The sequence below is a fragment of the Triturus cristatus genome, chromosome 12 (assembly GCF_964204655.1).
Source record: "Triturus cristatus chromosome 12, aTriCri1.1, whole genome shotgun sequence".
In the NCBI taxonomy this organism is placed as follows: domain Eukaryota; kingdom Metazoa; phylum Chordata; class Amphibia; order Caudata; family Salamandridae; genus Triturus; species Triturus cristatus.
The window spans coordinates 89,703,421-89,728,029 of NC_140595.1; the positions used below are offsets into that span (position 1 = coordinate 89,703,421).

Genomic DNA, 24,609 nt, shown 5'->3' on the forward strand with positions numbered 1-24,609 from the left:
ACTGTGATCAGCGAAGGCTCCTACGGGCTGCAGCACCAATTGTGCCAACCTTAGGGGCCCTGTACCTTTTCACAAACACACTGCCTTGCAGACTGCGCATCTCGGTGCAGATCAAAAGTGAAGAGTCGACATGGCACACATCCATGCCTACATACCACTGCCCTGGCCTAGGTCAGTCACCCCTTTAGCTGGGTGCACTATGCCAGTGGTAAGGACACAGAGGCGTGAACCGTGTGCCCCTACAGTGTCTGAGTCAATTCTCAGACATTGTAAGTGCAGTGTACCATTAAAGAGTATATGGTGCTGGGAGTTTGTCATTACGAACTCCACAGTACCATGATGGATACACTGAAGTCTGGGAAGTTTGGTATTATCAAACTTCTCAGCACATTGTACCCACACTGATGCCAGTGTGGGTTTCAATGTACAACGCACAACAGAGGGCATTTTTGAAATGCCCCCTGAACTCTACCCACAACCAGTGTCCCAACTGAGTGGCTGCTTAGGCTGCCACCCACCAGACAGGTTGCTGGACCCCTGGGTCGAGAGCCATCCGCTCTAGAGGGCCTGTAACAATGCACAACCTGGCACGAGGTGCTAGGCCCCCTCCTACAGGATGGGCAGGGGATGCTTCAAAGGCCTGCCGCCTTTGTGAGCTTCTTCAGACCACTTGCTGTACTTGGCAACTGGTCCCCACTGGTTCTACCCCCCACTTTGGGCGGGAGAACCGGCGGGATAAACAAGTGAGGCAGAGAGGTGTGCCCACCTCTGCCAACTCCACCCCTAAGGTGGGGGAGGCGAGGTGAAGCACAACCTAGAGTCCCTGCCATCTTGAGGAAGGGGGACCCAGCCAACCAGGGACAGGGTCCTGCCCCCCTCCCACTGGCGAGTGGCAGAATAGGGGGTGTACCCAACCCAGGGAAGGGACCCATTGGTCCCTGCCCTTTACCTACCTGCGTCGCCCCTAAATTTAGTATTTAGGGGCACACTCAACCTTCCTTCCGCAGATCCAGCAACCACAAGAAAAAGGAGGAGAAGCCATGCAGAGCTAACAAGAGGACGACGCCCACTGACTTGGCCCCAGCCCTACCTGCCCGTCTCCCCTCGAACCCGCTACTGAAAAATCCTGGTGTGTCCAGTGGACAGCAACCTCAAAAACCCCGGAGAGGAGTGCCTTCACTTTCCAAGCTGTTTCTCCCGTGAACACCGGATGTGTTTGAACTGCAGCTTCTGGTGCCGGCCAGGAACCGCGAATACCGCACACTCTGCACCCGCATTTTCTCAACTGTTTTCAGGAAATGTCCCAGTGCTGAATCTAGGTATCCAGCACTGAGTAAGAAAAAGTATTGTTAACATAACTTGCCTGCTAAGTGAATTTCCTCCCATAGGATAACATTGGTGATTCTGTATGAAAACGTTTAAGTGTCAACTTTTGAACTGCAATAATATTCTTAAAAAATCGTACCTCTAACTAACACGCATTTACTCACCTGTTTTCAGGAAATGTCCCAGGGCTGAATCTAGGATCCAGCCCTGTGTTAGTAAAAGTAATCTGAAAAGTAATTAACTGCATTTTACTTAAGCCCATTCATTCGAATATACTATACCTGCAATGTGTTGCAAACTGCTACTTAAACTGTAACCAAAATCAGTACAAGTTATACTGCAATCTTGAACTGTGTTCATACAAGTAATTTACTACTGCAAAGTATTTATATGCTTACTTGTACCAGGCTTGCTTGGTTCAAGAAATAAAATAGTATATTTTTTTAATACAAAACAATTGGCCTAGAGTTCAGTTCGAGTGTGTGAATTCATTTGCTGACTGAGTATGTACATCAAATGCTTAACACTGTCCTCTGATACTGCCTTACTGCTCAGCCAAGCTACCACTGTAGAGAGTAAGGTTCTATCTAACTTTAACCTCTGCCAAACCTCTGGAGACTCTATACCTCACTTTGGTGCAGTACATATAGAGCCAGTTTCTTACACTGTGTTGGGGGCAGAGAGAGAAGACCACCTAAAAAGAGTGCCACAGATCGACATACACAGAGGTTTATACTATGTAAGAATAACGCCAGCCATGTCTATACCAAACATAGCCGCCAGGGCTCGCCGGTGCCTCGCAGCACAACAGCTCCATGAAGAGAGGCCGTGGCGGTGGGTGCCTCGGGAGACACGCTCCTCCTGTGCGGCACAGGGCTCGCCATCCTCCCGCGAGAAGAGCGGCGGGGCTGCTCGGCTTCCTCTCAGCCCGAGTTTAAATGCTGGCGGTGATTTTTTTGGCCTATTTAGAGTACTATTGGGTGATCCTCTTATATAAGCAGGGCCAAATTATGAGGCAAGTGGACTAAATTATGCAGCAGAGTTTGAGAATGTAGTCCATTATTTTGTCATTACACAGGCTAACGCTGTCCAGGCAAAGTTTTCACCTCAGTACTTGCTTAACTCCAAAAAGACCCAATTAAGCAACAGATAGGTGACCAGTCGGTCTTCGTGAAGAGCCTTCCACTGCGTGGCAACCCGTGCAAACAAATTTTATTAACTTGTGATCCATTTGAGGTAGAAACTATTTTGTTAGAATCTACAGGCTATGCAGCAGATTTAGAGATTATGTGGCTGATGCACCAAATCTATAATTATATGGATTCAAAATCACATAATTCCAGTGGCCCTGCATAGAGGCATGGTCGAGTAGTCGTTGGAAAATAGCCTCCACGGCCTTTGAAGAGTAATGTATTAGCACAAACTTGAGTGCAAAGTCGACTTTAATTACCTTAATCTCAAACTCAACTTTTTAATACTGCAAAACGTTGTATGTGATGCTTTGAGACGAATGAAGCCGCAGTCTTAATATGGAAAAGAACGTCTCAACTGTTTAGGCATTTGTGTTTCGTTAACTTGTTTGGAGCTCATGTTAACGTTGCAGTCTCCTCAACTTTGCTGTAAACGCGCAGGCCAACTCGCGGCAGATTAATGCCCCCATTGTGCGCTGACGAAATAGGCTAATGTCGGGCGCACTTCCCATCGAGCTCCTTTTTTCCTCGTGCCATAGCAGAGATATGAATGATTATAGAAGAGTGGAGAATAGAGGAGCCTGTATTTTGAGAGGGCCGCGGTTTATTATGCAGCCAGCCCAAGGATGAATAGGGCTGAGATGTTCACTTACCCATTGTTAGACCTGTCAGCCCTTTGGGTGGTCCCTCCTCATCATTATTTATTTTGTCCCACTTTTGCCTCAAACCCTGTTATACTTTTTTCTTTTTGGGAACCACCAGACTTTAGTGTTGATGCAGGGTCAGGGAGCCATTTTCCCTACCCCTGGAACTTCTGTCTGAGGGCCTGAGACACAAAATGGTGGCCACCTGTGACATCATCAGAACCCACTGGAGATTTCTAGAACCTTCCGTAAAATTCTGGAACCCTGTGACAGTTAGAGGCAGTTTAGAACGTTGGGAGGCCATCTCAGGTTGGCAGTTGGCATCTGACTAGAGAGGAGAGAGGAGCAGTTCAGAAGGAGGTCGGAGTAAGGCAGCAGGGGTGGAAACCAGTGCTTGGAGTGGGGTCCAGAAACCCACCCTTGATGCTAGTCCCTACTGACCAAGCCCAGCCTAGAGACCTGTGTGGGACCAAGACCAGAAAAACCATCTTAAGGACCTAAATATTGTGAAGAGGCCTTAAAGAAGAAGACCAGCAAGTTCCTGACCTGTACAGCAGTGTCCTCCTGGAGTCCTGACGTCGGGAAGCCTGGATACCTGGAGCCCGAGGTGGAGAAGCGGCGCTGACAGAAAGCAGACGTCGTACCCGGAGCCGCCAGAGGTCGAGAGAGGGCGCTGACGGAGGACGTGGAGAGTCACCGGAGGTCGAGTAGGAAGTCACCTGAGGTCGAGGTGAGGCGTCGACGGGGGAGTGACGTCCGCCCTCCGGAGTCGCCGGAAACCAAGGTGAAGCGCGCAGGAGGTCGGGAGTGGAGATCGCACTCCGGAGACACCCGGAAGCAGGGAGACCGTGACCCTGTGACGCCGGAACACGACATCGAGCCACGGCCGCCCAGCGACATCGATCCGGAGCCGCCTCACGGCACCGACCCGGCGTCAAGTAAAGCAGATCGACGCAACATCGAACCGAGGCCGCCCAGCGACATCGAACCGGAACCGCCAGACGGCATCGACACGGCGTCAAGTAAAGCAGATCGACGCAACATCGAACCGAGGCCGCCCAGCGACATCGAACCGGAACCGCCAGACGGCATCGACACGGCGTCAAGTGGAACAGATCGACGCAACATCGAACCGGAGCCGTCCAGCGACGTCGACCCGGCGCCGAGCGGAGCCGATCATCGTGAAAAGGGCAGTAAGTGGTAGAAAGGGCATCTGAGGCCCTGTGGAGCCCTAAAAGACCATTCTAGGGGCTAGAGGGGTGTTAGAACCAGCCTGGGAGCGCCAGGGGTGAACTGAGACTGGTGTAGTGGCCTCTGTGAGGGGTTGTGTATTGTGGGGGAGCCAGATCCATAGGTTACCCTGATTCTACCTCAGTTCAGGCCCAGCCTTGACCAATCTAGGTGGGACACCCCCCATGTCATCCAAATGACCACAAGCTGTACTTGGGCATAGTAAAACCAGACTACCTCATAAATGTGATCTGATTTGCAATTGTTATTGATTGCTTATATTATTTATTGAAGGCGTTTTATTTATGGTCTGACTGTATTTATTCCTGCATAGTATTTATTGTCTGACAGTATTTAATTGCCCTCTGCATTTATTGCGCCTATATTTATTCCGTGTTTATTTATGACCTGATCCTATTTATTGAAACCCCACTGTGGTATTATTTATTTGACCTGCTCTTTTGAGGAAAATCTTATTGTATTTATTTTCATGAAACCTGCAACTAAGAGAAAATAAGATAAAGACATATATATTTTCGATTTGACTTGCAATATTTTTACGGTGTAGTGTCGTTTTTGGAACGGATGAACGCATGGTTATTGTGAGGGTGTGACGTACGCTTCACACGGTGCCTGACCCCCGACCGCTCGAGCCAAGCTACCACCGTGTTGGGAACCTGGTGACTGCTAACCCGGTTGCACGGTTTCCAACACCCATGAAGACCCGCGGCCTGCTCAGAGTCGGGCCAGTTCTCATGGGCTCCCTCGGCGTTACCAACAGGCTGCAGCTTTCTTCCGCCGTTTCTCCTCGCATGGAAATGTGGGCCACCACTCACGTCTGAGGAGGACAGCCGTTTCACTTATGTTGTTACAAAAGTGGACGTTGTAACGGTAACCTGGGATAAAATGCTTTGTGGGAGCTGTGTTGCGTCTCCGTGATGACAGTGCAATTCATTACCTCAGAACCACGGGGAAATTCCGCATCATCATGACATTTATATTACGTATCATTTACCGCGTAAGGTTTCTTAGCGCAACCGTCACTTGACACTGTGCTACGTGACAGTTGCAAAGCAGGTTTTGAGGGAGAGGTTTCAGGAAGAGATGAAGTCTTTCCCCATACTGTTTAGCAAAAGATCCAACAAGCGCTCCAGCCACTTGCTTATATTTGCATCGTGCTTTCACTAAAAGCACGAAGCAAAAATAAACACGCGGCTCAGTGAAACAGATGTTGAGATAAGAAATTGCTTCACGACAGCAGTGAAGCAGACGAGCCAGCACAGATGGGCCAGACGAAAGGGAGAAAGGGCAGTGGCCAAAAAGCATCCTTTTCAATGGGAAGCCAGTGTTTAGCATAAACGCTGAAGTGACCCAATGAAAATGATGGGCAGGGCTTCAAGTCCCCTTCTGAAATCTCCTCTCACAATATGTCTCGCCGAGCAGCGCATGCGCTAGGCGAGACCTTAAAAAAAAAAAAAAAAAAAAAAAAAAAAAAAAAAAAGGGGGAGAGTGCGCATACAGGACACATTAACCTCATTGGCTGAAGTTTGGATAGTTGTTGAAGCAGTCTACTACTGCTAAATAAACAATTTTTTTATAGCTTTCAGACCTAATAAAACCGTTCACTGCTACTGACAATATGCCGGGCACTTTCAACTTCAAGGAGGGGAAGGATCCACTAATGGAAAAAAATATTTCTTAAATGGGAGTGGCTCTCCCTCACATTGTAAGAAGCAGCTAAGAGCTTCTATACTGGCACATAAGATTTTAGAAGAGACTTAAGGAACTAGGAATGAAAAGCGGATAAAACAAGGCACTTCAAAATGAACAAACAGATGGAAACAATTCACAGTAGTGCAAATAATTTTAAACTCCTTAAAATGCATTGCGTACCTGAAACAGCGTAAAACCTGCATAATATTCAAATACAATGCTGCCAATGCTCCAGACATCACAGGGATGTGCCCAGCCCAGCTCTGTCACAAGAAGTGGTGAAAATTAGACACATAAATGGAACTTGAGAAGATGCAATCTCTGGTATTTAGCCAACTAGCATTATAAACATTACCTAATATCACCTCGGGGGCTCTGTAATGTCTTGTGGAGACTATTGTGCTATGATGCTCATGGTCAAAGGTGGCACTACCGAAATCCACAACTTTGACTGCTGTGCTTTTCAAATTTCGCTCATCTCGCTTCTGGGAAATAAAAGTAGATGGTAGTTGGTTTAAAGTATTTTACAAATGCTTGAATTAGGTAAAAAAATTACCATACATTTGTGGCCAAACCAGTACACCAATATATTTCCACACTAGCAACTAGGTGAGTTTTCAATTCAATATCCAAGACATTTCGTTGTAAAGCAGTCCTCACAGACAGCATCTATTTTTCAAATCTGTAAGACTGGCACTGAAGAACTATCCTTACAAGCAGAGTGAGGAGTTACTATGGTGGCGAGGCAAGATGTTCGTTGAAGTCGTCTGCCACCATGCAATGACCTCTGAAAAAGGTTCCTCTCCAAAGTCCAGCACACCGCTTTCGAATACATCCAGTTAGTCATGCTTATCAGGGTGTTGCAAGTTGGTGACCACTCTTCATGTCTAAACGGGAACCTATAAAACATTCCAATACTCTGGGATGCAACTCATTATTCATGATAGTTATTCTTCCTTGTAAAAAAGGTCATTGAGAAATATATGTACTCAAGAACAATACTGAATGTGGATCTGAAACCCAAGCAACGCCTTATCCAGCCACTGATTGCTTACCTTTGAATTTACCAGGCGTCAGACTAGAGCCAGAAGATTTTTCTTTGAGCAATCCCCCTGGGCACTGGTAGGTGGTGTCGGTAGGCGCCTCAAAACGTGGTCGGTACCGGAAGGGACGACCTCATCACCTACATAGGCGCCACCTCGGCACGTCAGAAATGTGCTGCCATGAAGAGGTTCTGACATTGGTGTGTTTGAAAAAACTAGGGCCCTGAAAGGGAACAACCTTGACCCTAGAAATCTGTCTACAGTGCAGGAAGGATGGGTCAGTAAGGAATCTGAATCTAGATCAGGTCTCTACCAGATAGGGAGTTACCGAAGATAGACACATCTAGTGGCAGAATCCTTACCTTTGAATAGATACCCAAGCAATTGCATCCCTGGTGGAAGGCTGCGGACAAAGTCTAAACTAAGAAGTCCTGCAGGACAGAACAGGCGAAGTGCCCGTCCCTGCGGATCAGACATTCCAGGCAGTAATGTTCGGTGAACGTGTGCCATGACACCCATGTCGCTGCCTGACAGATGTCCAGAACGGGGACTCCACGTGTTAGTGTAGTGGTCACAGCTTTAGCTCTGGTGGAAAAAGCTCTTCAATTTAAGAGGCTGCTTTTTCGCCAAAGCATAGCAGATCTTAATGCAAAGAACGACCCATAGAGAGATGGTCTGTTTTTGCACTGCCGGACCTTTCTTCGCACCAACATACCCCACGAAGAGTTGGTTGCACACCCTGAAATCATTGGTGCAGTCAAGGTAGAACAACAACGCTCTTCTTGGATCCAGACAGTGGAGTCGCTCCTCCTCAGAGGGATGTGGAGGAGCGCAGAAAGTGGGCAAAGTGACAGATTGTCCCACATGAAAAGGTGTCACCACTTTCGGAAGGAAACCGGCTCTAGTGTGAAGCACCAATTTATCAGGGAATATCACCAAGAAGAGGGGATTTGACGATAGAGCCTGGCAGATGAGGGCTACTGAAAAGGCGTTTTAATGGTGAGGAGACAATTGTGCAGGGGCTCAAAAGGAACACACAAGGAAGGTGAGAACCAAATTAAGTGGAAATGTACGTACAAGACCTTTTAGGAATCCATTTACAATAGATGACTTAAATCAGGAGGGTTGGTCTGGCAGCCTCAGGAATGTGGACAAATACCCTTTCGAAATGCCCAGAGCAGAGCCCAGCGGGGTGAGGGTCAAAATAAAAAGCAAAACATCGGACAGGGAAGTTTAAAAGAGGGTTGATAGACGTCTCTGCACAATACAATACAAATGTTTTCCACCAGCAGGCATATACAGCCTTGGTGGAGGGACGCCTGCCTCCGAGAACAACAATACCCACACTTCAGGAGGAAGGTCAAAAGCTCTCAACTACTACCACTCAATCTCCACGCAAAACGGCATAGAGTTGCCAGGTTCATGTGGAAAACCCTCCCCTGCTGCTGTGACAGAAGACCCCAACGAAGGGTCAGCCTGATCGGAGGATCTATGATCATTTGCATTCGCCGTGGAAACTCCAGCTTGCAAAACTGCTGACATTGTGCTTTTGCAGCGGAGGTGAACAGATCCAACCTAGGCTCTCCTCACTGCTGAAAGACCATGCTCCACCTCCGGATGGAGATGCCATTGGATATCTGCTAGCCATCAACTGCGGAGTTAGTCTGCTCTGGCGTTTACGGAACCACATGGCAGTGGTGTCCGTGAACACCTGCACTAGCCTTCCTTTGATGGAAGGTTGAAAGGCTTTCAATGCCAGTCAGATACCACAGAGCTCCAGCAGGTTGATATTCTCTGATCTCCACCTCTCGCAGATGGCTGCCCCATCTCAGGAGTGATGCATCAGTCACTACTGTGCGATCTGGTTGAGGAAGGGAGAGGGGTCTGCCTCTGACCTAATCGCAGTTCTTCAGCCACCACTGCAGGTCTTGTGCAGTTCCCTCAAAGATCGACCATTTCAGAGAGATTTACCCGATGTTGCACCCACTAGAACTGCAAGTCCCACATATGCAATCTGGCATGTGTCACTATCAGGATGCATGAGGCCAAGCAGCCTCAGTGTCATTCTCACCGAAATCCAGAATAGAGGCTAAAACATCAGTATCATAGCATGAATATTCTCGACTCGAAGCTCGTGAGGATAGGCCCGAAACTGCACTGTGTCCAGAACTGCTCAGATGAAATAGTGTGTTTGAGAGGATGTCAAGTGTGACTTCGGCACGCTGATGGTGAACCCTGCAATTAAAGGAGGTTTGCCACAGTCTGGAGGGGGGGGGGGGGGGGGGGGGGGGGAGAGAAGACTGGCTGTGCCTTTAATAGCCAGTCATCGATATAAGACTGACCCTCCTGATCTGCACACATGTACAGCAGCCACCAACGTCTTGGTGAACACCGAAGAGCGCTGGTAAGGCCAAAGGGGTACACATTGAACTGAAAATGCACATGACGTACCATAAACCGCAAGTAGCACCGATGGGCGGTCAGGCAGGACGGGAATGTGGCAACAGGCGTCCTGCAAGTCAAACGCTACCATCCAGTCTCCTGGATCCAGGGCAGACAGGCCCTGACCTAGTGTGAGCATCCTGAATTTCTCCTTTTTTTTTTTTTAGGAAGAAGTGGAGGGCTCGTACATCTAGGATCGGATGAAGCCCCTTGTCCTTTTTCGGGACCAGAAATTAGTCAGAATAGCAACCGCAGCCGACTTCTAGTACCAGAACCCTTTCTATGGCTCCCTCGGCCAATATTCAGGACTTCGTCCAGGAGCAAAATGAAAGGATCCTCAGTCTGCCGGTCATAGGATGAAAGCATGGCAGGATAACCTCCCTCAAGGAAATGGGGGGGGGGGGGGGGGGGGAAGAGTAGCCCCTTCGGACTATCTGGAGGACCCACCTGTTTGATGTGATGTCAGCCAGTGGTGGCGGCGATAGTTGATCCTGCTCTGTGGCTGGGCGGCAGCCAGCGACTCCTTAATGCGCTTGAGCAACTGGTCTGCCCCGTGTCCAAAGAAACAGGTGCCATCAAAGGGCATGTCCATGAGCGAGGCCTGGACATTCACCGAGAAGCCAGATGTTCATTCGATCGTGGCGCCAACAGCCACTGCCAATAAAATTGCTCTGGTCAGCGAGTCAGTTGTGTTGAGACTACACCGAATGGCGAACTTTGCTGCATCTCTCCAATCTGACACTGCTTGGGAAAGGACGGCCCGGGCCTTCCCCGAGACCTTTGGCAGCACTTGTGCAACTATTTTCCGCAGTGTGGGAGTAACGACCCAATGAGCATGTGGTGTTCAGACAATGCAAGGCTGGTGGAAGAAAACATTTTCTTGCCCCAACTATCCAGCCTCTTGGATTCCACATCGGGGGGAACGGAAGGGAACATGCCCAGGGATGTAGAAAGAAAAGAGCCGACGCCAGCACGCCGAGGTGGCATCTATTTAGGCGATACAGACGTCACACGGTGCCAACTGACGCCACCTAGTGTGCCATGGGGTATTGCTCCAAGAAAAATCTTCTGGATCCAATCCGACGCCTGGAAAATTCAAAAGGTACAGAATCCGCTGCTAGATGTCAATCAAATTTGTCTCTTTACCTTCCTGCAAACAGTAGAAAGAGCTTCAAAAAATATTGGCACCTTCTGAAGGACACAGGCTAGTGATGTGTCAAAAATAAATTTCAATATTACAATTGCGGGTACTGAGATGTAACACTTCAATTACATTTCGGATGTGCAGGTTCATTCTGGAACTTTAACTAGGTCTTTTTTTCTGCATGCCTATTATGTTTTACACCAATGTAGTGTGTGGAGGAACTTGAAGATCCATTAAGTTGCCAGGTCTAAAATGCAGCCAGTTCAGATAAAATATATTAAATTTGGCAAGCGCCTATATAAAAAAATCTTGAGGAAAAACTAGGGCCTGCAATAGGCACTTTTTGAAGACCACCTTCCACAATTTGAACCTCATTAATATATAAAATTCAAATTATGTCATCTACAAAGCACTTGCTTTCAGTAGATGTCAGCTACTGAATACAAGTGAATTTCATTACTGCTCAAGGATTGAAATAGAAGCAACAACAGTCAATGAAAATAACAATAAAATTAAACTGGCTGCTGGGTTACCTTTTCAATGTTGTAAGTGAGCTCATAATCCGAAGAAACAAACAAGATGTTCTCTGGTTTCAAGTCTGTGTGCGTCAGCTTGTTGTCATGAAGAACTAAAGAGAAAGCAGCAAGTAAATTCACATGAAGACCAAACACTCACAATAAGATCTATTCAACTGTGGCACACATTAGGAGCAAGCAACAGCCAATTTCATTATGATCCAGAATACAGGAAGCAGCTTTAAAACGTAAACTATCTAAGGGAAACATATTAAACATTATGAGCAAGTAGCAATGGAAGAATTCCCCTCTCTTCAGGATATTGAACTGAACAGTATAAAGGTTTTGAGAAACATTTTTACAAATACAGAAATAAACTGTCAAAAAGACAACAATTAGTATAGCAAAAGATTGGGGTCAGAAATTCAGAAGCAAACTAGAGACACTAATTGACTTACATTTTACAGCTAGGCAGAGCTGATAGGCCATGTGCCGGACCTGATGAATGGGATATGGAAGATAGTTGTTGTCCTTCAGGAAGTCAAAAGTGCTGAGGCCCAAAAGTTCAAAAGAGATACACATATGGCCATGGTAATCAAACCAGTCAAGCATCTGCACACACAAACTGATGAGAAAGCAGTATGGCAGTGAGAAGACAGCACACAATGTTCCAGTCATATTTCATGATAGTCAGATGCTGATTCAATTTGTCACCTACCAAGAGAAACCATCCTGATTCACTCACTGATTAACAATGGCAGCTTGCCTAGATCACCACAAAACCAATTCAGAAAACTTCTATAATCTTGCTCTCCCCACAGTGTTACAGGAATATTTCACTTGTTCCAGTATTACAACATAAATCTTTAAAAGTGGATTTCACAAGATCACAAAACTGAGTTTGTCATTTAAATTATACACAAAAATCATCCAAAAATGTCACGTGTCGAAATGAGATATTCCCTTGTGACTTTGAGGACATGTACATCACACCAGCATCTCCAATTGCTTAAAGAGAAGGTAGCTTAATATACTTCAATTCAATGTGCAGTGTTCAGTCCGAGTATCAGAACATTTTTTCAAATACAGAATAGTGGTCTTTCATAGTACAGTCCAACAGTTGTTGGGATGTCACTAAATTATCACTCCATGTCTATACCTTCAAATAAATACATGTGTTGTCATTACTATTACCCAACAACATTTAACTAGTCACACCTCAGCATCTCTGGAGTGCCAAGTCACTTATAGAGAATGACAACTTAAGGACTACACAAGAGTGTACTGTGGAAGAAGAGTCCTGTACATAAAGTGAATTAAACTCATTGTCAAACCAATGATTAAAGATGATTTTGTAACACTGGTTCAAAAAAAGTATTTGTAATACTGAGAGGACTGCAAGCCTTCTAATGTTTTATGTGACGATTGTTAGAACGTATGTAGGCAAGCTAGGATAATGGGTTCCAATTGTTCTCTTGCACCCAACTTGATATGAGCAGTAATAATATGGATATTGGAGTGAATTTCTAATACCAATGTTACTCAATTGGTTAAGGAAACCTACAAAACCAATTCCAATTCAGTTTGCGGGTTGTGGGGAAAAGCACATTGAAACACTGTAGGAGCACATGGGTCACCAAAATATTGTGAAGCATATGAGAAGAATTTAAAAATTAGGTTATTTCATTAACTACTGGCAAAGAAGGAGTCTGCTGACTTTAGGCATCAGGTGCAAACAATTTCAGAATTCAAGCCATTTATATGTAGCACTATCACTGCAAAGGGAAAGTATTAATACAAGGCACAAGAGGACAAACCAGGCCTCGAGTCCCCGTAACGCAAATAACATGGCTCGCTGCAAGATTAAATCCATACTACATGGAGCTATTTTTCTGGAGAAACGATTAACAGCACAAACGAAAGATGCATTGCAAGATCATAAAAATACTGGAGAAAACCGCATCTGGAAAGTGCCTTACTGTTTGTTTTCTGGGTCTCGCTCATTTATTTTGTCCAACACATTTATTTCCAGTCGTGCAGCCTCCTTATACTTCTCCACGTTCTTGATCACTTTTAAAGCTATACGTGCTCCACCTCTGAAAATTTAAACAAGGTTAAGAGCATATTTTCATGGACAATATAAGAGAATGTAAAAGCTGCGATATGTTTACAGTGTTCGCCACAAGTTTATTTGCAAATTGTTCTAATTCACATTTGTATTACATTTGTTTTAGTGAAACAAATTTAAACATCAATAACTTCCAAGTATGTTTTGTGCAACATCTGAAGTTTGTTCATTTATTCAATTCAAGGTTTAAAGTGTTTTAACTGGTCAAACAATAGTGCTGTGTAGCAGGATTACTACATACGAGTAGATAATAGTCTATGATGTAGAGGGAATCATTTCAGCACCACAATCCTCTTCAGGATTTATTTTGCATTACAAGCGGTCCAGCTACATAGGCTAGCTTTCCAATATCACAATGATTACATAAGATGCACCCTTTGATGTGAACAAGGTGCTAGGGAAACAATACAATTGCAAAACACATTGTCACCTGGAAATAAAGTATATTTCACTATACGAGTCCAATAGATCATAAGAATTAAAACGGGGAGGGCATATTTGGGCAATCACCTTATTTATGGTCGAGAGTATATTAAAAAATAATTGGAAAAGCTGTATACAAAAACTGAAACCTTGATATTAACCCCACCAAAAAAATCAAACATATCAAGTACATATATAAATGACAAAAAAATAATACTAAAGACCGCAAACAAAGCAGTATTATTCTCCTCAATGTTCAGGAAGGGAAAAAAATGGGAGAAACTCCCCCAATAATGCTCAACAACTTCAGCGTTAAACCTGTTGCATTTCAGTCCCTTTTCAAAACTGAAACAGGCCCATCATCAAAACGAGGAGAGGGACATTAGTATAATTTTTTATTTTTAAACCTCGAATTGTTCTTTGTTTAAAAAAAAAAAAACTAAAGATTTTTATTCTTGAATGTGGAGAACATTTTGCTTAGCCTGTCAATGTGAATGCCTCTTCCTGTTCTGTTTTTTTTGTCCATTTGTACTTAATATATGAATTGCTTTATTGAAGTCAATATCACGGTTGTGGATTTTGTAAGCAATTTCTAGAATTCTTTTTGTAATGGAGCAAAAGTATGTGTGGCAGACTATAATAGGCCACAAAAAAAATGCATAAACCAAAAAACTTGGTCTGCAAGGTTATGCTGGCCCACAGAGCACTGCACCGCCATAATTAAGATTCTGGAGTGCATGCACACAGATTGGCAAACTCACCTACGGTGGTCGACGCATTCCACAACTCTACCAAAAGTTCCTTCACCTAGGGTACTGACAATTTCATCTAAAAATGAAAAGACAACAACGAATGAGATCCAGATCTCTGGAATAGACTGCAGCTTTTAATAAAACAAGACCTGGCAGAGAGGACTAACCATGGCGAACGCTTAAATAAAAAAAAGCACTCGCCGGCGCAAAACTAATTATAATAAAGATGTCACATCAGCAATGGGGCGGTAATGTCTGAAGCAGAAGGCATAAACCAACTGCATAAGTAGCTTGCTTTAAAAAAATGTCTCCTGTACTTCATGTAATAAATCAAACAGTATAGAAGGGAGTATTTAAGATAAAGAAGGGATTGGGAGTAAGGAAGGAAAGGTGTAAAAGAAAAAAAAGAAAAAAGAAAATATAAAAGATAGGAAGACAGGTCTGCAACGTTTTGGGGGTATCTTAACTAGAGAGCTAAATTATGTTACGATTTGGCTGTACATCTTTCTTGTAGCCAGTCGCCGATGTGATAGATCAGATGGCCTTCAACGTCGTCTTCCACACTCTTGCCCCTTCTTGTGCTTTGTCGGCTCCGCTGTTACCATGTCAATCCAGGCAAATTCGTCATTCACCAGCCAATCAGATTTTTCAAACCAGCGCAGTAGCCAGCGTCACATTGGATGGTTTGGACATTCACAATGTTGTTTGAGGAGTAGGAGGAGGGGTGCAGTAGATTCCAGGCCAATTCATACGGCACATAGGAATATATAACGATAGGGATATTGCAAGGGAACATGTCAAGATACAATACACTAACTCAGAAATCAAAAAAAGAAAAAAACATTCTGCGTTGTTGCAAAGAAAAAATAAATCCTAAAGACCCACCCCGACCCACTGCAGCAGAACGCAAGAAGAGCTGGACCATGGGAAAACACTCCCCATACCCTGGGACAAATACTAAAATGACAGCAGTACCAGGCTTTCATTGTACAGTTCAGAGTTGACAGAAAGGCTACATTTCTTCAATTGTGATAGGAGAATGACCAGAAATCATGGATAGTTTTCAATGAAAACAAAGTAAAACCAAGGTTGAGATTAACTATTGTGGCTGAAGAAACTATTGCCATGAAATGAATGTTTTGGAGACTTCCAGGCATCTACTGATGCACAAGACAGCTGATACAAACTGATCAATTTCGCTATTAAAAAAATAAAAGCATTTGGTCCATGTATAAAATTCATCCATCAAATTGACACATGTGGATAGAAGAACTGAAAGAAATACAGCCTTTCTGACAGCACCATGCTTGCTGTACAATGGGTTAGATTCCAGCAGCCTAATTTAAAGGTTAAGGGACAGAAAAGGTTGGTGGATAGTACAGTGAAGAACCACAGGCTCCATTATTAGTTACTCTGGGTAACTGATGAGGCTTAAAAGCAGTGATAAATGGAAGGATGATACAAGGAACAGTGGCCCAAAACAAAAAATAAAACATTACAAAAGTTGGGAACAAATGGTGAACATTCCAATACAACCTTTAAGCGTTCCCCACCAACACTGACCTAGCACAAATTAAAGCCAAGTAGGACCTCTTTGTCAAGATCAACCTTCTGAAAAACCTTAAGAGCAACAAGGGACAACACTAAAAGTGAGCAGCTGGATAATGGGTAAAGCAGGAACCAAAGAGGTGCATTATAACTAGAGAATGCACGGCAGGACAGATTATATGTAATGTGTGCTTCATGTTTATACTCTAAATAAGCCAGTAATGCCCTAGTCTTCTTCTAAGCAGAACCACCAAGACTTAGTCATCTGTTGTATTATCTAGTGTTACTAGACCAGACATCTTAAAGGGTTAACATGGGCAGGCTCTTCAGGGCTATTGGGAGAAAGGGATTTATGTGCGAACTGGCCCAGACAGCAACCTGACCGTGAGACCTCACAAACATCTTTGACACGGACTTCAGCACCATCAAGTCGTTCCTAAACTATTTATAAATATATAATTTTGGGGAAGCCTCCCCTTTAGGTTACAGTGGGGACAACCTTTAAGGCCTACAGGACAACCATGGCTGAGGGGCACTATGCCTCTAAGACACCAATTAATTTTCTGCTTTTATCAGGTAAATACCATAGGAAACTGAGAAGGTCTTTGCTGCTGCTGTCTTTAACTGGGGCCCCTCTTCTAGAGTATAAAAGGCATCCCAACTGAAACCCCTGCCGGAAGCACACAACCACCAAGCAGGCACCATATATATTTTGAGATAGGCAATACAAATACCAAGATTTAATCTAGCATGAATTTGAAGACGTGCAAGGCAGCACCTGCTAACTTACGGGTGGACTCATGAAATAAGTGTTTCTGGACCTTGCATTAAATTGGCATTTTCAATTACAAAATGTATGTAATGTATGTATTTATTTTATAGTATGGTTGCTAAACGCTAAAGAGCCAAGACAAATGGGATCACACCACAGAAAGAACAAAAACCTCTCCTAGAGAATGGCAGATAAGTGACACCACAACTAGGGAGGGACAAGAGTTTGTTCATGGCAAAGAGTCCTTCGAGGCCCTCTTGGATGATGCTCAAGTGTCAGCCTGAACCATTGATTGCACTAAATCAAACTCAACACTATGCTACAAAAAACACCTTCCTTGACATGCACAACCCTAATTATATATAAAATAATTTTTCAACTTACCAAATCTTCATGAACCTTTAAAAAAGAACAAACTATTGTGTGGGCATACCACTATTTAAAAAATGGTAGCGTACTCACCGACGAAGACTGGCTACGTGACCTGGTTCGGCGCCTTCTCCGCCTTTGCTTACGCCGGTTGCTTTTGCAGCTCCTGTAGCTTTCGTCGCGGTCACGTGAACGGCGGTAGTCATAGGAGCGTCGGTAGTTTGATTCACAGTAGGCTTCGCAGCGGTCTCTGCTGTACTCACATCGTCTGTGGTGGTCGCAGTACCGTCGATCACAGGGTCTTCGATCAGACGAACGGCCATCATAGCTAACACAAAACCAAAGTCATTACCCTTGCATTCCTCAAATATTCCAAATGTGGCTCATTCTGGTCCTTCTCTGCTGGTCATTGTGCAGCCAGACCCAAAGATGTAGTACAAGGATAAGACCCACCCAAAAAATAAGCACAAAATCAGAACAGAAATAAAAAATTAAAAAACTTCTGTGACATAGGAACAAGACTGTCGTTGTCAAAATGAGGGCACCCGAGCATTGATGCACGAAGGATTGCAGAGTAAAAATGATACTCTACCCTCACAAGGACATCTAAAGTAGCTTGCAAACATCAATATCTTCATCTGCAATTAAATGTTAGTACAAAGGAAGAGGGCAATAAAATACACAGAATTCAAGAAAGCAAACCACCCGCATGAATTAGAATACTAAAGAACATTCATCCATCACTGGGAAATCATGAAGAAAACAATGTAGTTAAGGACTCTACAAAATATACACTGAACTGCATTACTACAGATTGGTCTACTAATTGATCCCGGGAAAGAACAATTAATTAATAGCAATAACTGTAAAACGAACAGCTTAAGTAGGCTGCCTCCATCACGCCCAACAAGCATGAAGTCCAGATGTCTGAGGAACATACACACTCCATTTTGCGGCACCCACTAGAAAAGCATATACATGGGAGCTATAATACGGCCAACTAGTTTTCCAATATTCTCTCCCCCACTAGGTGCCTAAATGTTTAATTAAGTTGCATTAAAAAGATATTTATTATTTTCCACGCTCACCTCCTGGAGCGCACATAGCTGTCTTCACGGCGATGCCGCCGGTCCCGCTCACTGCTGCTTGAACGGGACCTGCTTCTTCTCCTTTTGTGTTTACGGCTCCTGTAACGTTCACGATAGCTGCCTCTGCTCCCACGCTCCGAAGAACGGTACCTTCTTGAATGTGGCATCTGTAAACGAAGATTACCCAGTCAAAGGACAGATAAAGGAAAAGCCAACATCTGCTCCCAGCCACAAAAAACATCAACTATGTGAACGTGTTCGTAACAGACCGCCTCAGCCAAATTCTCCAAGCATTGAAACTGATCTAGCGCCCCAGAGCAAGAGAACAACCTAATAGCAGGTTTGCACAGTGATAGCATGTATGCCCAATCACAAATACACTCCCACGACACTATGTTAATGAAGTAAATACCAGCTAAAAAACGATGCAAGAATTTTAGGCATAAGGTAGTACAAGCAGAATTGGATAGACCGATATGGGTGAATAAAGACAGTTATTCATATCTTATAATAGCTATACTGCACAGTAAGCTAACCGTGATTAAATCACAGCCTACAACGATTAGGATTCCAACAGCAATTTTTCCAAGGGAATGTTAGAGTATAGTCTGCCATCATGGATATTTCCCCAAACCAACTCACTAATAATTTTCACTTTATCTTTCATACTTTTATAAGCAGTTTTCATCCACTAGAACTGTACAGGTCACGCTTCAGAGTTAAAGATAAAACTAATAGGAACATGTACAAAGAGGGTGGGAAGGATGGGAAGCCAACGATTAGAAACTTATAAAGAGCAGGTAAAAAGCTTTTTCTTCTGCCACAAATCAATCCACAGAAATACAGAAACAAGTACACAAACTTAAAATGAACTATTTTAATTGAAACAAAACGGAGAAAAAAAAAAAACTAAATGGGAATTTTTAAGCTTTTTAAAATTTCGTTTCATTTCTACAGGACAAAGCATTACGCTAGAATATCATACTAATTTCTTTTTTTTGCTGCTATTGTTCGATCCTTTTTGTTGGTCTATACCAGTGCTTTAATTCAGGTTACCAATGCTACGTACTATATTGTTTGAATTGCTTGCGACCCTCTGGCAAATCAAAGTAAGGTTCAAATAGAATTGTCCCCCAGTAAAAATGTACAATATTATCTCCCCCCCCCCTGGAAGATTATAGTCTGTCTCCTATCTTTCGGTACTAGTTTTACTGTACAGCACAAGAATACTAAAGTAAACTCAAATTCACAATTATACACCTTTGTATATGCAATGTGTGATTTATTAAAATAAATTCATTAAGTAAAAAAGGATTCCTCGTTCAAGGTGATTAAAAAAACATTTACATAAAAAACAGTATTTATTAAAATTCTTGTGCCTATCTTTATAAATGCAATACAGTTTAGTCCCAGGAATACAGGTTACTCGGGCCACAGAGGCCTCCGCTGGTCGTAGCCGGCGGCCCAGCATTCGGAGCACTAACAAAGCACGGTAGCGATGCCGGGAGAGATGTCCTGTACTGTGCGGGCAGGAAGAGGGTTGCACCTCCATCTGCAGGATAATTGTACATGGGTTCAGATCAGGAGCCCATAAGTGTGTATCTCCCCCCCACCGCCCTTTTTACTTACTCAGGTGGCAAGTAAAGAATTTGCCAGGGTTGGTGACCCTTTACACTTCTTAAAATTTTGCAGGCATGAAAGTTAGGAGCCGACCCTTGAATACCTGGTTCTTGCAGTTAAATTTTCATTTGAAACTAAATAAAGCAATCCCTGTAGGTAACATGCGGAAATAAACTATTTGTGTGTAATTTTAATGGTTCGTGCGTTTAACTTTTTCAGTACTTGTATACTCTGTTTGCTGAAAACTCGATTCATATTTTGTTGCATGTGACTGTCTTACTGGCTTGTGAAAAGTTGCTAGGGCTGTGAGCAATCTGGCCTATTGGCAAACAAACATTCTTGAGACGTGGCAGCAAACAGACCGTAAAGGGTTGCTGGCTTGAAAAGTGGGACCTGTGACTTTAAAAACGAGCATTGGCATAGCCAATAGGTCTCGCCTTTGGGACCTTAGTGTTTAGCAATGCAGTACATGATCCCACACACTGCGATCCGAAAATATAGCGCCACATACCTTGGAAGAGCGCTGAGAAGTATGTTTTTGCTTCCGCTAGGCTCGACCCAAAAACGGCATATGGGGGAAGGAGAGTGCCAGGCTATAGACAGCATAAAGTTAAGTTATGCGGAGTGCTTATTTGGTTATTGCTAACTTTGAGGACAGGATGTTGTGTTTGCGGAAGTAATTTAGGCAAAATTAATTTCAAGAGAATGCATCACAAGGGGGCGCTTCTCAAGACAGCGCAGAACTGGGCCAGAGGCAGTCATGTGTCAGACTACACAAGACTTATTCTATCCCAAGCCTGCCACTAAACCTACGGGCCTGCCAGGTATGTACATTAACTCTGCAGACAAGGTGACTACACCCGTACAAAGCTATGAAAAGATTTACAATCGAGAGGAAAGGAAGAGTCAGTCGCCAGCGCAGCGGTATATCGAGTGACTGGATTTGAGAGAGGGGCAGCGCAGTGGGCAGGCACAGGCCTGGGGGTGACGCAGACACTGGCGCGGTTTCCATCTGGTATAAGGCGAGTGGTGCGCGGGGCAAGATCCCACGGCCCACGCAGGAAGAGACAGGGTACTGAGTGTCAGATCCAGGGCTGGCAAGTGACGAGCCTCCTCGCACCACTTCACAAACACCAGCTCTGTGTAGCTCCTGTCAGCCGAATGGAGTGTAAGTGCATATGAACATATCCTGCCTTCACGGGCCTTGGAGCATTCTTTCCTCTGCTTCAGATACAAGCTTGCATGTGATCTGCACACAGGATTTTGTTCAAACTAAAAATCAGTGGCGTGATTGCGGCTAAATCCGGTCACGTCTCTTGGAAGGAGCAGAGGCCTTAAACTGGCATTATTTTGGGAAGGCTGTGGCAGTCAATCTCAGCATGGGTGCCTCCTTACTCTAGTATTCTAGAGTTTGTCAAAATCTCTAAAGCACCTTCAAAAGGCAATGCAGCTGCTCGCTCCTGAAGGCAAAACTCCGTGGGATGCGAGGAATGAAGGTGCAGCGTCCCGCAAGTGATGCGTGCGCGCTCGTGTGAAATCTGACACATAACAGATTGCACACTGTGCATCGCTGCTCGTAACCGTGGGCAGATGCATTTCCTTGGAAAGGTGGGACACCTTTTCCCTATTGCGCGCAAAACCCAATAGAGAAAATGCTCCCAAAAAAACCACATGCACAAGCTTGTGAAATGTCCAGTGTGATTCCAAGAGGTCATTTTCCTAGGGCAGCGCATGCACGCTGCACTAGGCTCTACCTCAAAGTGCCTGTCATTTTGCAAGCATGGACATGAATGTTGCGCTTAACATTAGCAGCCGCGCTTTTCACTTTTGGCTCGCAGTCATGTTCTTTAATTGTTTGGCTCGGTGCGCTTTTCACTTTTGCATTTGTTGATTTCAATATTTTGTAGCGCGCACGGTCCGCTAACATTAGCGTCCACGCTTTTCATTTTTGCATATGTCCAGCTCCTACACAAGACCGTGCTTGTTAACTTCGCAGTCAGCGCAATGTGACTGTTCTGTTCTCTTGAGTGTGAGAAGGGCATCTAGCTTTCACCAGTGCGTCTGTAGCACCTCCGCACAGCCTGGCATGATGTGGAATGGCCAAGCTGCTGGCAGGACAGCTTCTGAAGAGAGCAGCAGCCAATCAGGAGCCAGCTGCTCCCCCGCCCCTCCCTCCCGCGCCACTTCCCTCCACCCCCTCCGGAGCAAGCATTTACAAGTCAGTCACACACTCAATTAGCCAATCACTTACCCCTGTGTGGCCTCATTTTGCCTAAAGTAAACATAGGTCAACACCCTTTAAGACAAAGTGTAACAATGCAATTAACTAGAACTTCCCCACAGAAAACACCTCACTTGAGACGGCTCTGAGTCTCTGTATTGACTCCCCCCGGCACTCTTGTATTGAAGCAGCACAGACTTCGAAAGAATAATGATGTGCATATAATATGGTGGTGTGGATGAGAAACGACTACAATGATATTCTGACCCGCTTTCGTGGGATTTTCGTGGGGTTTGTGTTGTGCTAAAGTCACAGGTCCCGCTTTTCAAGCCAGCAACCCTTTAAGGTCTGTATTCTGCCACGTCTCAAGAATGTTTGTTTGCCAATCGGCCAGATTGCTCACAGCCCTAGCAACTTTTCACAAGCCAGTAAGACAGTCACATGCAATAAAATATGAATCGAGTTTTCAGCAAACAGAAAGAATACAAGTACTGAAAAAGTTAAACGCACAAACAATTAAAGTTACACAAATTTTATTAGTTTATTTCCGCGTGTTCCCTACAGGGATTGCTTTCTTTCTTTTCAAATGATAATTTAACTGCAAGAACCAGGTATGCAAGGGTCAGCTCCTAACTTTCATGACTGCAAAATTTTAAGAGGTGTGAAGGGTCACCAACCCTGGCAAATTCTTTACTTCCCACCTAAGTAAAAAGGGCGGGGAGGGGGGGGATACACACTTATGGGCTCCTGATCTGGACCCATGTACAATTATCCTGCAGATGGAGGCGCAACCCTCTTCCTGCCCGCACAGTGCAGGACATCTCTCCCGGCATCGCTACAGTGCTTTGTTAGTGCTCCGAATGCTTGGCCGCCGGCTACGACCAGCGGAGGCCTCTGCGGCCCAAGTAACACCTGTATTCCTGGGACTAAACTGTAGGACTAGGGACACCGGCTACTCATAGCAGATGATGCATGCCTTCATCTGCGCAACACGGAGCAATCAGCACCACCCGTGATCTAGGGGCTAGAGACCTTTAGGGAAGTTTCGGGTTGCAAATTAACCAATCCAAGACATGTTTATTTCCTTCAAGGTAACTAGCCGATGCTGAGCGAGCAGGGGTGGTAGATAGCGGCCTAGAATGGATATTTGATGCATTTAAATACACCACACTGATTAGGTCTAATTCTGGGGGACCTGACTAAAGTGGTGACCAGCACCAGGCAGACACTATAATTTTGGAAAACCCTTTCCCAATGAGCAGAGTGGCTATTGCAAAAATGCTAGTGTTACCAAGGCTGCTATACCACTTCTCAGTCTAATCGTACTACTAACTGGGACATTTTTTTTGAGAACTGAACAGTGTCCTGACAGACCTGATCTGGGGAACCAGTAGATAGCGAGTGGCACTGCACAATTTGCACCATCCATTGGATAAGAACAGACTGAGGGCACAGGTTATAAGCTATACTACGCAGCGGCCTAATTATAGTTGCCTGTAAAGTGGCTATCACCAAGTCCCAATCCCGAGAAGACAGCCATAACACATGGGTTACACGGTCATCAGCCATTGGAGTGGTTGATGGGACCATTCACCAGGGACGACTCCCTGAATAAGCTGGCGAAACACTGTTGGCACAAGTACGGCGTCTCTGGGACACCAATAAAACCATATTCTCCATACATGGCCCAGGCCACTAACTGACGTATGTGATTAGGCAAATTGGGAAATGGGATCAGGATTAAAAACAAACCTTCAAGGGCTTTTATTAGGTCATGGGGGAGACAGAAAAGCGGCCACCCTACTGTCCAATGTGCTGCTGGGCAGCTGAGTTAACGACTACTCTACCACGAGGAATAACTGGAACATAATAGGGGGTGGGGACCTAACAGACTAGTGATAATACACGCTAGAGCAGGTCAAGACGGTCTCCAAAAACAAGATTTAAGTACACACACTAACTACATGCACAAAGTATACCTAACTTGACCTGAACTAGTGGTTTGTTCTCCGATGCCAGGCCATGCCCCAGGTGCAACTTTGGATGATGACTTTCAGCATACGGTTTGGGCCTGTCCGAAGGTTACCTGCTTTTAGGAGGCTATGGTGGCGACCTTGACTGAGCTGTGATCATTTACAAGCCAACATTGTAAGCTCAAAAAATGCTTTCCCGTCAAACTCGGCACTTACACCTCTTATTACATAAGGTTTATTCTATTCTAATATAGATTACTTGCGTCCAAACGACTCCGATATCTGGCATGTTATACTAAGTTCCACATATGATCAAACATTAAATGGGGTCATTTGGTTAATGATCTCACAGTAGGACGAACACTATAGAATACACGTTGGTGATAGTTGGTAAAGGGTTTCAATGCTTTTGCATTCGACTCGTGAGGGACATCTAGTAACGACTAGTGGAACTGCAGCTTGATGTAA

At 44.6% G+C, this 24,609-nt stretch overlaps 1 protein-coding gene across 4 annotated transcripts in view; it reads right to left on the minus strand.

The window, feature by feature from the left end:
* Positions 1-24,609, minus strand: part of CLK2 (CDC like kinase 2) — a 129,454-nt gene that overhangs the window by 41,381 nt on the left and 63,464 nt on the right. For 3 of the 4 annotated variants that reach the window (XM_085637964.1, XM_085637962.1, XM_085637963.1), the window contains 9 exons: positions 18,328-18,494; positions 17,333-17,567; positions 15,052-15,145; positions 14,560-14,626; positions 13,227-13,343; positions 11,706-11,872; positions 11,266-11,360; positions 6,459-6,588; positions 6,284-6,366 (listed from right to left, as the gene is read on the minus strand). In XM_085637964.1, coding sequence (XP_085494090.1) covers positions 6,284-6,366; positions 6,459-6,588; positions 11,266-11,360; positions 11,706-11,872; positions 13,227-13,343; positions 14,560-14,626; positions 15,052-15,145; positions 17,333-17,567; positions 18,328-18,494 — 1,155 coding nt within the window. The remainder of the gene's footprint in view (positions 1-6,283; positions 6,367-6,458; positions 6,589-11,265; positions 11,361-11,705; positions 11,873-13,226; positions 13,344-14,559; positions 14,627-15,051; positions 15,146-17,332; positions 17,568-18,327; positions 18,495-24,609) is intronic. The other variant, XM_085637965.1, reaches the window with a different exon arrangement.